General features: G+C 38.5%; 1 protein-coding gene across 1 annotated transcript in view; it reads left to right on the top strand.

Moving 5' to 3' along the window:
- MYO3A (myosin IIIA) overlaps positions 1 to 18,467 on the top strand; it is a 112,077-nt gene that overhangs the window by 10,689 nt on the left and 82,921 nt on the right. Inside the window, exon 3 of the mRNA XM_036379010.2 lies at positions 2,109 to 2,243. Coding sequence (XP_036234903.1) covers positions 2,109 to 2,243 — 135 coding nt within the window. The remainder of the gene's footprint in view (positions 1 to 2,108; positions 2,244 to 18,467) is intronic.

The raw sequence follows: 18,467 nt of genomic DNA, 5'->3' as shown, positions 1-18,467 counted from the left end.
TAAAGTGAATTTCTCCTTTTCTAGAAAGAGGAAAATTCCTGCTGTTTTTCAATTGTTCCAATAACAAGACCTCTAAAATCCTTCCTTATGAGAAGACTTATCCTGATAATCTTAATATGAAAGTTTAATGGCCTGATTCATGAAGATACTGGTGACAGAGGAAGTTCTTGGAGAACAGTCAAGCTGGTTTCAAGACAAAAGGCTCCTGTGAGGAACTTGAATAGGATAGTAGAGACCTGTATAAGAAACAAGTAGGGAAAGTGCTCTTGGGGCAGTTGTGTTGAACAGAATGAGAAGGAGTATCATTCATTGGGAATACAGAATATCCCCTTTCTCTGCCATAGTCACTTCTGTTTGGCTTTGCTGAGACAGGTTTTTGGCACTGAGCAGAGCTTTTCACTGATACGAAATCCATTCATATGGATAGTGCAGTTCATAAGGGAGCTTTCTTCTAGAATGGATTTTTCACTTCTTTTTGTGGAGTTCTAAATAGCAAATTGTATTAAAATGTTTTAAGTCTGAAATGAATGTGTTAACCTTTTTTTTTTTTGAGATCTAAACAATGAGGGGAAAATGGCTGCAGATATTTGCTTTCATCTGTTGTCAAGGGGGATTGAATATTTTGTCAGCATGACTCAAATGCAGTGTAATCATCATCCCTCAATGAGCAATTCCAGTGCACAGATGGGAAAGGTTTACCTGAGTCATCCAATGCCTGCTAAAGCCTGCCAATGCCCGTGTCCATTTTTGACCTGAAGGGATTTGCACAGCTCCCAGTACATCTGTTGGCAAAACTGGTCCTCATATCTCACCTCCAAAAGGATTTCCCTCACTAAGAAACCCAAGGTCTGTAATGAGAGTGTGACAAAAAAAACCATGATTATTATAGTTCAGTAGCAGAACCCAGAGAGACCATGGATGTCACCGGCTTCTGTGACAGCAGAAAATGAGAAGAATTCCTAGATAATTCTAGAAAGTGGGATGACAAATGAATCAGATGTGGCTGCAGTCATACTTGTTTGTGCACAAAGAGATAGAGAGGTAGTCCCAGTTGCACCATTTCTAGCTGGGGTTACCATTAAGACTAAAGCAATAACACATCCTTTCCCAAGGCACCTGCATACCTACCTACTTGTGGATTGCTCTGCTTTTGCCTTGACATCACAGAATAGTTAAGGTTGGAAGGGACCAGTGATGGGGTCATATCATCTAACCTCTGGGCAAGCAGGGTCTTGCTAGAGCACATGGCACAGGTTTATATCTGGAGAGTTCTTGAATCTCTCCAGAGAGGGACACACCTCAGCCTCTCTGGGCAACCTGTTCCAGTGTTCTGCCACCCATGCAATAAAGAATTTCTTCCTCATATTCAGATGGAACTTCCTGTGCATCAGTTTCTGCCTGTTGCCTCTCGTCCTGTTGCTTGGCACCACTGAGAAGTGCCTGAATCCATCTTCTTGACACCCTCCCTTCAGACACTTGTAGAGGTCGTTGAGGTTCCCTCTCAGTTTTCTCTTCTTGAAGCTGAACAGGTCCAGCTCCCTCAGCCTTTCCTCATAAGAGAGATGTTCCAACCCCTTCATCATCTTCATAGCTCTCCTCTGGACCCACTCCATTAGCTCCATATCTTTCTTGTACTGAGGAGCCCAGAACTGGACACAGCATTCCTGTTGTGGCCTCACCAGGGCTGAGTAGAGGGGCAGGATCACCTCCCTCAACCTGCTGGCAATGCTTTTCCTAATACAGCTGAGGATCCCATCAGCCTTCTTGGACCCCAGGACACACTGCTGGCTCACGGACAGCTTGTCCTCCAGGACCCTTGCTCCTTCCTGAGGCTTGCTCTGTCATACTCCACATGTTCATTAGTCAAAAATGATAAAGAAAAAATAAAATAAAAAAAAAACAACTGTTTTTTATTCCCTAAGTAGAACCAGGCTTTGTAGTTCTATAAATGCTATATTTGTGTTCTATTTGGTTTTTTTTTTCTTTGTATCATTTCAGACTACCTTTGAATTGACAGAAAATACTTTGTGTTTTTTTTTGGTTTTTTTTTTTTATGGCTATCATTATTTATTTGTTAACTGCCATGTGTTTCTCATTTGTGACACTAGGATATTGATGAAGAAATTGAAGCTGAGTACAACATTTTGAAAGCTCTCTCTGATCATCCCAATGTAGTCAAATTCTACGGCATGTATTATAAGAAAGATGTGAAAAATGGAGACCAGCTTTGGCTAGTTCTTGAGGTAAATAATACAGAAAAAAGGAGGTTTATTCTAGTTGCTATTCCATTGTTTAGTATAAACTCAGTGAATGAGATGCAAGTCATTTGTGTAATTTTTTTCAAGAGTAGTTGCATGCAACAATGCTGTTGTTTAGTCCTTTTACTGTTCTGATTAAATTGTTCAATGTTCTTATCTTGTTATTACACTGATAGTCCTGTGCCTTCAGAATTAGGATATAAATTCTAATAAACTTACAGGATTTGCTACTTAAAATCTTTCTTTGGTGAAAGGCCTGCCATGGGAATCTTCTTGTAGTAGCATTTCTTTAAATATCACTAACATATGACATAGCAGTTAAAGAATACAGAATATAAAGAATAAGAATAAAGAATATGGTGATTTTTTTTTCCAAATGAAATGATAGAAATTATTTAACTTAATTCCTTTTTTTCTGTGGGAGGTAAATGCACAAATAGATAAGTAAGCCAATAAAAGTAGCTACTGCCCAAATGCTGTTGACAGCAGCAGGAGAAGAGCATTTAATTTTCCTCAAATTAAGTTCAGACCAAGATGTGTTTGTCTTTAGTTTTGAGTAATCTGTGAGCAAAGGTCTTGATCATTACAGTTTCTATAGATTCACAGCCTGTTCTGTAAAAACTTCCTCTTGTATCCAAAGGGAAATGAAGAATATTTCTGACAGCAATAGTGTGTTTTTCCTAGGAATCAAGAATTTTGCTGTCATTTGATCAGAGTTTTATAAGGTTGAGATTGAAGAATTGGGATTTGTCAGCTAATACAAATCTCCTACCAAATATCTCAATGATTCAGTGGTATCAAATTCTAGAAACAAGCTATCAGCAATGCTTAAGGTATAAAAAAATCTATTCCAAATTCTTATTTGTTCCATTGGAAGATGTTTTTAAGAATGGTTTGCATTGCAAATCATAACAAATTATTAGGTTAGATTGAAATCAAAAGGTGTCAGGTCTTTGTGAAATTATCATCTTGGAAAATCCAGTAACCATTGTGTCTGCTGGGCATTGGAAACTCCCATTTGTGAAACTTCTGGCCTGTAAAGGATGGATGCCAAACAGCCAGGCTGAAACAGACTGGGAGGAAACAGTTAAGTGTTTATATATTAGCTTTTATATTTCACATGGAATTATGTTCTTTAAGTGAAAAACATCAGCCTATGTGTGGAGTATGTTTTATATTTACTCTTATTAAGCCAAGCTGTACATGAGCAAGTATGGAGTGTGTGGAACAGTCTTGGATGCTTTCTGTCACTGCACATGTTGATCTGTGAATGCAATGAATTTCAGCTGGTATGTGTAGATATGCATAAGCAGGAAAATAAATTTCAGTATTGACATTGTTGAAGCTTTCCTATTAATAATAGTGTATGTGAAAGAAAACTGTCATGAAACAGATTTCTCTGTTCAAGTAGCATCTTCTTATCAGCTTGTGTGCAGCTTTACAGTTGCAGTTTGCTTTTCACAGCAGCAATTAAGGTGGCCTGCAGTTTATAAGAATGAGTATCTTTTCATCATCTCCATTTTGTGTTCTTTGATGGGATATGTGGGCAAGACAATTTGGAGAGAAAGTTTCTCAAATTCCTCTAGGAATGGGTTGTGACAGATGGTAAAACTCAGCATTTAGTAATGAATTTAGAATCACCACTGCAGGTTACCAAAAAAGTTATTCAGTGGGGCGTTTGAATCCATATATTTTGATGCTTGGGTTTGGGGGGTTTTTCCCAGAAGAAAAAAATCTTCAGCTTTTTAAGATGTGTCCCATGCAATGTATTTTTAAGAAAACTGCTTATGGGAATGAATGTGAAACAAGAAACATCTGTAGAGAATGACGGTACTCTTGACTATCAGTTCAGAAATGCCTTTCTCTCTGTAGGCTGCACTCAGTTAAGCTGAACATCTGCTCCTCCTTGGATGTTGTTCTAATCACGTTTATAGTACACAATGTTGCAAGAAGGAGGATTCCTGCCAGGTGCATTAAGCTTTGCCGTGTGTGACCAGAGACTCAGGCAGGAGGAACTCTCCTACTTAGTCTGTGTTGGAAAGAAATCCCTTACTTGGGATGAATCAGCTTAGCAGTTTGGTGTCAGCAAACAGCAGCATGATGACACAGCTGAGGCAGTGTGCTGTAGCCCATTTCATTTTGCTCTGGATGTTAATTCAGAAGGAAAAATATCTGAGATAGTTGGAAATCATCTGATGGAAGATGGAGCAGAGAGGAATCGTATCAGGGCCCTACAGGTGGGCATGTAGGTCTGGGGCAGGTGGGGAGAACAAATGGCACAGGCCTTGCCTGGTGCAAAGAACAACCTAGGCAAGAAAGAGTGAAGGCTGAAAGGCCATAGCAAGGTAAATGGTAGGTATTACACAGCTTTTACTTGCTGCTGTAAACCAGAATCATAGTGCAACATATTTCTTTAGTTCACTTCCTACAGAGATCAGGTAGAACTTTTAAGAAGCATCTCAGTCCATTTTCAAAAGATGCAAAGTTATGCATACTCTATTTGAGATTAATTTGGTTGAATTTGAGTCACATAAGTATGCTAGTGTATTTTATAGTCATCAATATATTTGTATAGGAAATAGAGGAAGCATGCATTATTTTTACAGTAAAAAAACCCCAAAACTTATTTAATGGGCTAAAACTTATCTTGGTAGGGGAAAAATTTTGGAAGGAATAACTTTCCACCCAAAAATACAGTTTTGTAATATCAAAGCGTATTGCAGAAACCTCTCACTTCTGGAGAGGTAGAGGGAATTGCCAAGAAGTGTTACAGAAATAAATCCCTTTCATTCTGCTGAATGTCAGGAAATCTGACAAAATATTCTTTTTAGGTGTTTGGTTTTTTTTTTTTTTTCCTGAAGTATGTACATGAACATTTCAAGAACATTAGCAGCGTCCTGCTGAATTAGGCCAATGGTCCTTGTAGCTCACCTTTCTGTGTACTGTGGTGGCACTAGAAGATGCTATTTAGGAAGAGTTTGTTGTCCAGTTTTTGCAGTCCATTTCCCTCATGATTTCCAGCAACCATGATCGCTGTATTACAGACTATGTCCCAGACTATTCCATTTAGTATCCATTTATGGACACACTAAACATGATGCTGATACAGGCATGCTCTATAATCTCCCCTTACGAGCATACTAGTTGAATTTTTGCATCACTATTATATGCTGATTCCTATTTGTATAATATTCCACATAGTGGAATATAATATTTTCAACATTGCAAAAATGTTGCTAAATCTAATTGAATTTCAGTGTGAATAAATTTAGACTCCTGCTCATATGAGAAAGTTTCTTCATATGTTTCTCATATGTTACAGTTTCTAGTGGCTTGCAGGCTCTACTTTCTAGACAACTCTGTTGTTAAAAAGTACCTGCAGAGTAGTTGATGCAATTTGTACAGATGCACAGTCCAGACTGAGTGAACCTGATTTATCTTTATTCTATGTGGAACCTTTTGTTGATCTAGTGTAATCTTCATCAGAGAAATCATGTGGGAGTGTAGAGTAGCTTGTGCTTGCAATCTGCTTCTCTGAAAAGGTGTCATTTTAGCCTTTCCCTTTCCCTCAGCCTTTTAACATGGAGAAATCATTGAATAAATTGATAATTTGTGTAATTCTGGATTTTTTGCAAAGTGATATACTTTGAGTTTCATTGTCTAAATGTTTTTCTTTATGTTAATTGAACCTGCTCACCTGACACTGATAACTCAAAAGAATTACAGAAATATTGTCATGATGGATTATTTTGATTCAGTTGGCAGCTATGTTTACTGATTTATAATTTGCCTGAAGTGATTCAGATTTTTTACTTACCTTTGATCATTTAAAGTTAAAATTAGGAAGGAAAAAAGTGAAATGTACAAATGTCTAAATTCTCTTTTTAAGTCCTTGGGATGCTTTTACTTGAGATGGGGTTTTTTCAGAAAGAAGGAAAAAATCTTAAACCCAGTAAGTAGAAGCTCTAGGGGGTTTGAATTAAAGTAGAACACTAGTGCATCGTTTCATCTGCCACTCTTTCTGCACACATAGACAAAGTGAGAACCCATGGTTAATCAGAGTACGACATTGTAACAATTGTAAATGTAACACCATATGGAAAAAAGGAATGATATCAAACTGCCGGCCTGCTATCCCAGGGTTGGGTTGGTCCATTACTATTAGTTCCCTTGCAGTAAAGCTTGCCAAGATTCCTGTAACAGGGTAAGAGCTGAGAGAGAACCAGGCCAACAGTTACTGTGTCATGTGCACAGAGTAGCCCACCAGTGCAGCTCCTGCCCAGTCTCCAATCACAAGGGCAGTTGCATTTGGTGAGGTGTTTAAATGAAATGAGAATGTGACAAGCTGAGATCCCTGATAGAACTCCTTTCTGGTTTTATGGAGAACTACTAGTTCTTTAGAAGAACTACCATTCTTGAGTTTGCCTGGAGATGGAGATCCCAGCACAATGTGTATGTAGAGTATAAGTTTTTCACTCCTTTCCTGTCAGAAAGGAGTAGCAGAGAGCTTTCTTCAAAGGTTTAAGCCAATAGAACAAATAGCTTTGGAAAAGGAGAACTGGATGGATAACAGAAGTCAGTTGTGATCTCAATCAGCAGTAAGCATTTGTCAGCCCTGTAGTACTGGGAGTTACTAAGGAGGATTTGAAGGAGGGATGGTGCTATGGTTTTCTGGTTTAGCTGCTCCTTCAAAGCAGAATGGAAAACACGTTGTGCCTACAGATACCCAGTAATGGATACCACTGTGAGCTGATCAAGGATAGAAGTAGATCTCTTTTTCCATAAGAAATGGTATTAGCACTGCTAAGGGCTTTGACAGGTAAAGCATGCAGCTCATGTTTGATGTGATTGAGAAAAGGCAGCCAGTGTGAGGGTTCAAAGGAATAAGTGCATGGTTGGAGATGGCTGGTTAGGGATAAGTACTCATTAAAGCCAAGAGAGGAAAGTGTTGCGAGAACTCCTACATAAAATTAAGAATGCTGTAAAATACATGTACACGGCTGCATCTGGCCTGGAGTGAGTCTGCTGTGCTGTTGCACTGTTGTATCTGCTCTTTGGAGAGAGAAATTTAGCAAATCAGATGTTTCCACATGTTTGCAAATCTAACTGTGGTCACAAAGAGAGCCTTAGAGTTCATGGAATATTTATAAACTTTCCTCACGGATTCATAAATGAACAGTGACAGCACAATTTACATGTGTGTCAGAGAAAAATGAGTATCATTAATGCCCAAATTTTGCGTGGTTAATAGTCTTGGATCCTTCACTGACCTACTATATGTGAAAGAGCTTCTGTTCATGTTGCTTTTAAACATAGCATGTAATTCTAATAGAGGGGGAAGCTCACAGAAGTGCATCCTCCATATTTAAACAGCAACAACAAAAATCCTATGCTTTGTTATACAATGTCCTATCTGTGGAGTATGTTCATGTGAAGAAATAACAGTCTCAGCAAGTCCAGTTGCTGAGAGGATGGGAGATTTTTTTTTCCCTACTTCAGAGCTGAGATGTTGATAGTGCAATTTTAGGTTGCAGTGTGGTTTCTACAAAAGAGGTGCAACAACTGTCCAAAGATCCAGTTATTGGTATTTTTATTTTTTAAAAAAAAGGCTAAAATATTTCACTGCTGTTGCATACCTTAACTTGAATGAGGCTTCAGCTGTTTGAGACCTGGAAGTCTGTGTGATGTAAAATATAAAGAAAGACAAGAAACTGCAACAAAGTAAATACCACCCTACTCCTCACCCTCCCCAGAAAAACCCAATGAATTAAAACAAACCCAAACCACCCATGACAGATTCTTTAACTTTTACAATCACCTCAGTTTTTGCAGTAGATGGCAATATATTTATGCATTCAATGTTGATTTTCTAAGCTATATAGGGAGAATGATAAGTTCTGTGTGCTAGGAAAATAGATCAAATTTTTTTTTTAATCTAGATAATCTTCTTGACCAAGCTTGTGATGCTTTCACCTCATTCCCATATCTCAGTTTAAAAGGAGTAACATGTATGAAATAGTGGCTTGTGAAGGGTCTTGTTGTGTTGGCCATGTGGGGATGGCAGCACACTCTGACAGAAACAGATCCATCCCTTGCTCCTTTTCCAGGCACAGGCCACCTCTTCAGGGGGCTGTTTATGCCCAAGCAGGCTGGGCACAAAAAAGCAAATCTCAGGGCAGGATGAGTAGTTCTGCCTTCTCTCTTGCTGAGAGAGTGCTCAGTGCTGTGCTGTGCAAGAGTCCTGATGTGTAAAGCCAGCAGTAAAGAGTTTTCTCCCCATTAGCTTGATCTTTTTCCTTTCTCAGATCATGGAGTTGTCACTCTTCATAGCACCTCTCTGTGCATGGAAGAGGAAGAGAGGAGTGGCTGTCAGTGTTGTAAAGCAACTAATTCTTTTTCTAGATGTGCAAAGATATTTGGCTAAAAATATTTTCAGCCTTGGGTTCTGCAGCCTGCAAGGAAAACACAGAGCCTGGGAAGTCGCTGATCATGCAAAAGTTCAGTGAACAAATTCATGCCATTGAAGGTGTTGGGACTTCAATTGTTGAATTCCATTTGACTGAAGATTTTTTAAAAAATCATACAATTATAATGAATCAAGAAGCATTTGGGCAACACTCTCAGACACATGGTGTGAGTCTTGGGGTTGTCCTGTGCAGGGCCAGGAGCTGATCTCAATGATCCTTGTGGGTCACTTCCAACTCAGAATATTCTGTGATTCTATAAGGAGGGGGTAGAAGTATAGACTGGAGTTGTTTTAATTGCTGTGATAGTTTAGCAAGAGTGGGAAAATCCAAATTCAGTCACTTGATTCTTTTGGTGAGGCCTCTCTGAGTAATGAACAGTGGCTGGAGTCAGCCCCACAGGAATTTGCCTTGAAGCAAGACCCAACAGTCTCTCTTTAGCTTCTAAAAAGATGAGCCTACCTGAGATGAACTAGAGACATCGCTGTATCAGTTACTTCTCTTTTGCATGAAATAGAGAACCCTGTGGTATGGACAATTTAATAATTTATTTAGGATTTTCCTTTGGCATATTTACAGTATGCTTTTGTTAGATATAGGAATTACTATATGCAGATGTGTTTCCATCTATAGGAATAAAGGCAAGCTATGGATTTCAAAAAAGCTTTGAACGGAAGTTGTGCTGTTTAATGGAATATATAATAAGAGTTATAATAGGAAAACAGATATACAGCTGTTCCTGGTATGTGATATTTGCTATAAAACAGTAATGTTTCAGGCGATTAGTATAGTGGAAAATAACAAGTTCATTTAGGTTTCATAAAAGGCTGAGTAAAGGGCAGGAAGCTGTCATTTGCCTAAATATTATTAGCTATTTTCAAATGGCATATATAGCAGAAAAATTAAACAATGGAAAATTGCTTTTTCATATTTCTTAACACAGGTCATTTTTCAGAAATGTCTTTGGTTATAATTGCTCTATTCAAACCAACACTGAATGTTTTGATCCATTACATGCCGGAATTGGGCTTGATTTCTCGATTTCTAATGTGTCCCTCTTTGCTTCCCAATTATAGCAATTTTTCATTCTTGAATCATATCCTATTTTTTCAATAGCAAAGATATGTGGCTACAACTATCATTTAATGCTTCAAACTTTTACTAAATACTCATAATTTCTCTGCATAATTAATATTTCATAATACATTGTGCTTTGCACTGTTTGCATCTTTTAAATGACTGGTTATGGCCCACCTTGCTGGAGAATACTCACATGCAAAAACCTGGTTCTCAGCAACCCCTAACAATTTTTGCCACCATGCAGTAAAGCAGAAGCCCAGAAAATAGTTTTACAATACCACTATTTAATTCAGTAGCATAGGAATAATATGCCTCTCACATTCTCATATTTAACATCACTTTGCTTTCTGTGCATTTTATTTTTGAACACAATTTTTACCAAAGATGTAAAGCAATTTAAAAACAAAATGAAACAAAACAGCAAATCCCACATTTGTGTAGTTTTTGATTAGATTGAAGATAACCAGACCTCCTTTACCTGTAATGGAGCATCATTCATTGAAAGAATGCTTGGACTGAGAGTTGTTTTTTCCTTCTTTGAGGGTTTGCTTTCTGACACCTGATGGTTAGGTGCTTAAATTCAACTATGATAGAACAATTTTGCTGCTTTTGTGCTCAGTTTACATGCTGGGTCTCTTATAAAGGGAGTGACTGAAGGCAGTCCAGTGGTAGGGAGAGGGGTCTCCTCCCCATTCTTTGTCAGGCAGAGGTGGATGAAAGCTGCTGACTTAAAGGAGAAAAGTACTATAGCAAGGAACAAGGAACTGGGAGGTTCAGAAACAAGATTGGTGTCAGTGGTGATGAAAGGTTTCCTGGGCTCCAGAAATAATGCCAGCATTTGTTGCTGCTGACTTTGCTGAAATCAAAGCCTGGAAGCAGGGAACTGCCTTACACAGTGAGCAGGGAGAGATTGGTTTACAAAACACTTTAATTTCAATTCTGTCCAATCTAGTCTCTCCAAGTTAATCATTCCAGTAGTTCATTAAAATAGGAAAAAAAGGAGAAGAAAAATATGGCTTCTGAGTTTAGCATCATTTTGCTCTTATAAAAATTACCTTTAAGAAAGTCCTTTAGAATGTGCTTGCTTAGTAGGGTCCTGTGACAGAGTCCCCCAGCTCCTTTCATGTGATGTGTCCCACACACTCCCATGAGGAGACAAATTGCCTTAGGGATGAGTGGGATTCAGCTTCACTCCTTTTGTAAAAACGGTCTTTAGACAAGCCCCATTGTTTGGATCTGTGCATCCCCAGCCATGATTTCAAACTCAATAGGGAAGATTTCTATTGCAGTAATTTAAATTACAGTGAATTAGGCTAAATTACTGTCTTTGTGTAGAAACACACACATAAAATGGATTATGAGTAGTGTGGACATGGCAGTACTTGGCACTACTGTCCAAACCCTGAATAATATAGAAATGATGCTACAGAAAAGGAAGATGCTTTGAAATGTTTCTTAACTGGTGAAGAGTGAACAAAAGTAACACAGCTCCAAGCAGGAAATAAAAGCTGTGAAGTGCCTGCTGTTACCACAGGCTGCCCTATTTGCTTAGGGGTTTCTGTGTGTGTTCTAGAGCCTCAGCTAAGGTTTGCAGCAGACAGTAGAAATAGTTCTGTCCTTATGGATCCCAAAGTTAGTCCCTGTTTTTTCTCCCTAGCCAAGGGAATGGTTTTGCCCTCTAAATGTTATTTTTACCACTGTTCCTTGTGTATGATAAAATGACGAATTGCACTGTTTGCTTTATCAAAATCTTCTTTCTTCATAAGATGCCTCTTGTATTTGCTCAGAAAGTCCTGGCTTTTTACTGACCAATGCCTCTCAGTTTTGTAGTTAGGTTACCTCTTATTTTGCAAAATGACCCTTCCATTTATTTGATAATTAAAAAATTACAGCTGTGCTATGGTGTTGCCAGGCCATGAAGCTATAGTTGAATCTCATTCACAATTTCTGTTTTAAATATATTTCACTCCCAGTTGCTTTCCAAATTCTTTTACAAAAATTGCTTGGTACCACTTCAGCTGTATAATCTTTTGAGAAGATGTGGACAGGTGATACATTGATTTCTTCATTAGCAACTTGATGGGGATGTAAATATAACATAAAGATTGTGAAATATGGGATGGTGTAATGTAAAGTTTGTGTTGGGATGAACTAGAAGGGGAATTGAGCGAGGCTCTATCCATTAAACCTTTGTAATAGCACTGTCACCTTCTTGCTATTTTTTCACGATATTACAAATGTTTTAGAACAGAAAAATCCTTTTGGGGATTAGGGTTTTCTTTTTCTTGTTTATGTAAAGTCTGTTTGGCTTCATTCAATTATGCTGATTTTGAAAGAAGAAATTTAGGCAATAATTGCATAATTGCGACTTTTCCATTTTGGCCATGATGTGAAGATATCTGTGATCTGACTGAGAAATTTGTGAAGGCCAGCATTGCATAAGATGAAACAGACAAACTTTTCCTCTGGCTGGCTGTCTTGTCAGTGCATGTGCATGGCAAAGAAAATGAGAAGTTAAAAACCAAACTGAAAGGAAAGAAATCAAAAGCAACAAATAAACACCCGTGAGGCTGTGACTAACACAGCCCTGGAGGTGCTGGATGATATAAGATAGCAAAATCATAAATACCCCATGGTTTTTGATCACTGGAGCAAAATAATTCAGGAAAGATGCCTGTTTCAGTAATACAATTTGTTCACACTAAATTGAAAGCAATCAACTAAAAGCATAGAGAAACCATTGCTGTGGTTTCTTTGGGTCATGGGGTGTTTTGTCCAGTCGTTAGGAAAAACAGGAACTACAGTGCACATCTTTCTTCCATTGGAGATGAAATTAGGACTGTGCTGCAGAGACAGGAGCTGTGTAGTGAACCACTCAGCCCATTGAAGAAACTGATTTACTTTCCTGTAAGTTTTCACAAGAACCTTCAGGTATGGGTGGTAGGTGTTAAGTGCTGTCAGTGGAAGGTGCTCTTTGGCAGTAAATAATTATGAAAACATGTCACACTGTAGGCAGAGAGTAAGAATTACTGGTCACAGCTGAACTGTGAAATGGACAGCCCATGGAGCTCTTGTTTGGAGAGAGAAGGCAAAGAAAGTGACTCTGGAAATGGCTGTATGAGGTAGATTCTGTTCTGTTCTCACAGAGATCTCTTTTTAAAAGAGGTGGAAGGAAATTTGAGTGAAAAAGGCCCCAAAATAGTTGCTTTCACTCACCTAGGAAAAGAAAGGATAGTAAAACGGCAGCAGGGCAAAGATGATGGGCTTAGAGAGAGTATGCTTTAGCTGGCTTCAGGAGCTGGTGGGTACCTGTATGTACAAAAAATAATGTAAAAATACAGGAAAATACCAGGGTAGCTGTCAGTTCTTTAAACACATTAAAAACACAATAACAAATTAGCTGGTGCAGAGAAAAACAGAAGCACAGTAAGAGACTAGTAAGAATGCAATTTCAGAATGCCTTCGAATAGGAGAAACAAAAATGCTCTCTAAAGCATTTAAAGGCAAGTTCAGAGGGTCTAATGTGGAGAGTGGTAAAGACAAGGTTACTAGAGAAATGAGATACAGGAATACTTAGTATTTGTCTTTACAAAGCAAAGAAAAATAATGTCCTAGGAAAATACAGATCAATCTTCTTAACTTTGAAACCCACAATGGTTCCAGAACCACTGTAGAAGAAGCAGAACCCAGTAACATAAGTGGTCAACTTGGACTGGACCAGAACAAATTAGTACAATGTAATCTTTTAACATAATAATGTGTCTTTTGTGAGGATTTTATGTGGTCCCATGTGACATGCTTGTGAGGAAAATGTGGAAATACAGAAATTTCACAAAAACAATAAAACAAATTACCTCTTCTTCACAAAACTGGATTTAGTTCACTTTTAGGCTGGGAGAATCTCAAGTGCGCATCTGCTTTTGGTCTGTTTCTGTTCAGTAATAACTTGAGTGATGAAAAAAGTCCACATTAAAAGTTGAAGTAGATACCTAGTTTAATTACAGGCACATTGGGGAATAGCATCAGATTCACAGTTGTGAATAGCAGAGAAATTTTTTGAATCACAGAAGAGAGATTCATGCAAAATACTGCTATCCATAGGAAGAAGAAATGGGACATACCTGACCAGGCTGTGGTTCTGCAGAAAGGGATTATCTGTAAAGTGGAGATTATTATGGTCTGCTCATCTTTTCTTCCAAGGAATTCTGTATGCAGTTTGGGCAAAATGTGAGACAAATATCAGTGGCAAATTGAAGGCAGTCCAAGTTGAGAAAATGTGGAGAATTTCAAAAGGTTAAAGCAATTAACACTGTACAGCCTAAAAAAGAGAAAAAATGGTGTATCATGACAGTAGTCTGACGGAGATGGAAATAGAAAATAATGATAATTTATTATCAGATACTGCTGAAAGGAAAGGCAGAAGTAATGCAGTTTTGTTGGAAGCAAAAAGGATTCAGTTTGGATAGCAGGAAAAATGCTCTATCAGGCTAGAGAAACACAGAAACAGGCTACTTAGAAGGACTGGAATCTTCCTCAATGGGAGATTTTTAGGAGCAAGTTAGACATATATCTGCCATATCTGCAAGTACCAGGTCTCTACACAGTGCGTATGCGGTGGACTAAGTGATTTCTTGAGATCCCTTTTACTCCTCTGCTTCTGTAATTTTATGATTACAAACCAGCAACACCTAAGAATCTTCTGTTCTTACAGCAGTCAGTCTTGAAAAAAAGGTGCAGTCAGCTCAGAGACTGGCAGTGCTGCTTAGGAGAGCAGGTCAGATTATTGATCTATTCCAAGAACAGGGAAAAAAATAGAGATTAGTGCCTATGGTGCTGATAGCATTCCTATATGTGATAACATTAAAGCAAGGTTGGACTTTCTTTCATAACTGTAATTCATTCATGACATAAATTGTGCATTGTGTGATGTGCTGCCCAGTCATTTAGGTCTGAGCAGCCTGTAAAGATAGGGAAGGAAGTAATTGTAGTTGTCCCATTGTTTGCATCCAAGCTAGTGAAGGAAGATGAAAGCACCTTGACAACTGCAGGATGCAAGCAAACAGTACCTGACAGCTTAGTACAGATGCATAAGTCAGGAGCAGTTGGATGATTAAAGGCTCTAATAGCCCCAGCAAAAGTGCAGCTGATGGTTTTCTTAATAGGGGAGCTGATACTAAATCTTCAATGGGCATCAGAATTGAGAGGAGCTGAAGAGGAGAAATGTGTAACTGGGTCAGGTGAAGAGTGACTAAGACTTAAAAAGAACATCTGCATGACTGTGATGCAATGGCAATTTTTAGTGAGATTTCATGGGTTTAGGATCATACTTTTCTATATTTATTTTTTTTTGCTTAAGATAGCTTAGCATACTAATAGCTCGATTACAGTGGCGCATGGTTGTGGCAGATGGGTGGGTGGAGAACTGCATGTCATCTCACTCTGAGTCTTTGCCTTTTTGAGTGCCAGAAAATCATAAGGGAGGAGCCCTTTTCTGCCACTGTAGGAGATTCCTAAGCACCTCTTTTGGTAGAGCTATGCATGGCCATCAGAGCTACAGCTCTTGAAGGCAGATTTTTAATTGATCAAGCTTTCTATTAAATTTTTCTTTCCATTGGTTTAGGTATGCAAGATTTCCTTTGTTCTTTCCCACTCTTTCTGCTTTCTGAAAATCCAGACTAGGAGCTGAATATTGTAAAATTAATAAATTCTGAACCATATAAAAGTACAGCATGGAAGGGACCTTTGGAAGTTTTTTGGTCCAACCCCTTGCTCAGACACTATTAACTGAAATGTTACAGGTTTGTCTTTTCAATTCAAGTTTGAATATCTCCAAGGATGGACATAACACAGACTCCTGTGTAATCTCTCCCAGTGCTTAACTGAGTGGGAAAATTTTTCATTTATGTCCAGTAGGAATCTTCTGTCTTGCAGTGGGGGGGGTTTTGCCTCTCATCCTTTGCTGTGTGACACTAGGAAGATTCTGTCTCTGTCTTCTCCACCTTATTTTAGGTAGCCTCAAGCCTTCAATTTACCCTCCTTTTAGTTGCTTGTTTTTGCACATAATATTTGCATTGTATTGATGCAAGCACTGAAAAAATTGTTGGTAAGGAAAAAATACCTCTAAATCACAAGGGGACAATAGAATAAGTGACTAATATTAATTTGATGAAAATTGCCCATGTGCAAAGTTCTGACATTTCTAAGTTACTTCCCTGTGGGACAGCCATGAATATCTTCCCTTCCTCTGTCTCACAGGCTGGACATTCCAAGAGTCTGTCCTTTAATCTGAGTATATTCAAAGCAAAATTGGGGCTTCCATCTGATATAAACCACAAGAAATGTTTCTGTGTATGCAAGAGAATGTGTGTGAATGTGTGGAGGTTTCTAGTGTGGGACAGAAAAATAGTTATGATCCTCTCCTCCCTGAAGAGGTCATGTCTCATGACAGGTGAAAGGTCATTTGATTTGGAGACTTGCTTTGACCTTCAGGGTAGGGAGCAGCCCTGGGGCAGAGCTCAGGCAGACATGTAGCTCCTGCTCTATGGCTGTCCCAAGTTCTCTGTGCATCTGTTGTTCTTTGCTTAGTGCTTGTCATCAAGTTGTTCTGAGGAGATTTTAGCAAATGCTGTAGAGCAAATGGCACAGACTGATCAGCTGCTTGGTCATGTAAGTTCACAATGTTTGCAACAAAGTAATAGCCACCAGCACCTCCCTTCACCTCATGCTTCACTGAAAACTGGAAAGATCTTTTTTAAAAATTATGTCTGTTGTCTTCATGATTTCTTGTCATCCAAGCATTTCAGTTGACTTAACTTGAACTGAGCAGCTTTACTAAGAGGCTTAACAGTGTTTTTACTGTGGACAGCATACTACTAAGAAGCAGCAGATATCATAATTATAAGCTGCAATATTTAACAACACCCCAGGAAACTTTCTGTCTGGCAGTACTGCTAAATAACATTTATCCCATAATCTCTCATTAAAGGATTGTACAAATCAAGGTTATGTGATTTTTAAAAATAATTTAGTGTTTTTTACTCCTCTAAGTTTCTATAGACTAGATCTTGATCAACATCCCCAAGGATAATTTATTTCCTTTCTACTCAGACTCCCAAGCAAGCATGGTCCATCTCTGTATTGGGAAGGAGTATTGTAACTTTCTGTAGCTTCTTGTTTTGAGATAGAAAAGCCAGACTCGTTAGGAGAGGGATTTTTTGAAGTGTGTATGATACCTCTGGATTGAGTACACATGCAGCTTGATAACCTGAGTCAGGAGAAAGAATCACCATTTCAGCTTTAGTTGTGTGCAGGTTTTAGGGACATATGGCAGCTTCACCTCCAAAAAATGCACAGTAGAGATAGGAAATTAGGGCAGATACAAGATTTTACCCATGATGATAAAAATAGAACAAAGTTAATACTTACCTGTGTCATCGTTGTCGTCATCATTCCCCCTCCTGCCCACACAGTGTAGAGCACACACATGCAGTGTCTGCCATAATCTCCTTTTCTAATTGCGGTTGTATTCCAATAATCCCTTTTCCTCCTTATAGCTGCTTGCGGTCTAATACCCAGCCTTTTTTCCCCTCTTCCTCCTATGCTGCGGGTCTCAGAAAAATATTTATTGTCTGATGTAAGAGAAAGTAGTACAGCTCTAGAACATCCTCAGCTGAGCTTTGTCTAAGCAGCCACCCTGCCCTGGGATTTGGTGGAGGGTTTCCATGGTGGTAGGGCTGACTTCTGGGTTCTTTATTTCAAGACCTTTTTAGCTGACCTTTTATATACCCCAGTTCAGTTTTTGTTTTGTCTAAAATAATCACAGTTTTAGTATCTTACCTTACCCAATATTTTCAGTAAGTTTTACCTTGCAATGCAGATATTTATCTCGTAATGAAGATTTATATCTTATGAGAGTAGTAGAAAAATTAGTTAGAGCAACATGTTAAAGAAAGGGAATATTAATATTGCTGACCCAGGCAAATAACTTCAGTATTGGCTTTACTGCCCAAGCTTTAAAGAGGGTGATTTCTGAGATGTAGTTTCTCACTTCTTCTGCCTTCAAAAAGAATATATTCATTTATGCATTGGTATTCTTTACACTGAACAGGTATGCAGCTCTGTAAAGAAAAAAGATCCATCTGTTAGAGGCAAAATATAAGATGAGATAATGAAGAAAAATAATTTGAAGAATATCATATGTGTAATGTATTTCATAATTGGTTTGTTACTTGTCAGACAGTTTCAGTGCTCTGAATTCAAGAGCTTTAAATTAACCAGAATTTTCATAATCCTTTTGATTTGATTAAATATGTCAGTGATGTGCCAAAGTTAAAATGATAGAAACCCTGAAAAAAATGTCATTGTGAAAACAAAACTAACTTGAAAAAGTCAGTGTAGAAGGCAGACCAGCATGGCTAATGGCAATAAATGAAATCCTACTTGGGACTCTGATCCTTATCCAGCAAAGCATTTAATCCCATCATTTAAGCATAGGAGTTCTTCCCTCTCTAAGCATGCATATTGTCCCACTTAGGTAAGGGTGAGGTTAAGTGAGTTCCAGGACTGATGCCACAGAGCTCAGCCCCTGTCAGACCAGAGGCTTTGCTGCCCTGATGGGGGAAACATCTTGCAACAAGTGTTATGTATTGAATGGCATTTCTGTAGG

The sequence above is a fragment of the Molothrus ater genome, chromosome 1 (assembly GCF_012460135.2).
Source record: "Molothrus ater isolate BHLD 08-10-18 breed brown headed cowbird chromosome 1, BPBGC_Mater_1.1, whole genome shotgun sequence".
Taxonomy (NCBI): Eukaryota; Metazoa; Chordata; class Aves; order Passeriformes; family Icteridae; genus Molothrus; species Molothrus ater.
This window is presented reverse-complemented; position numbering and strand designations above follow the sequence as displayed.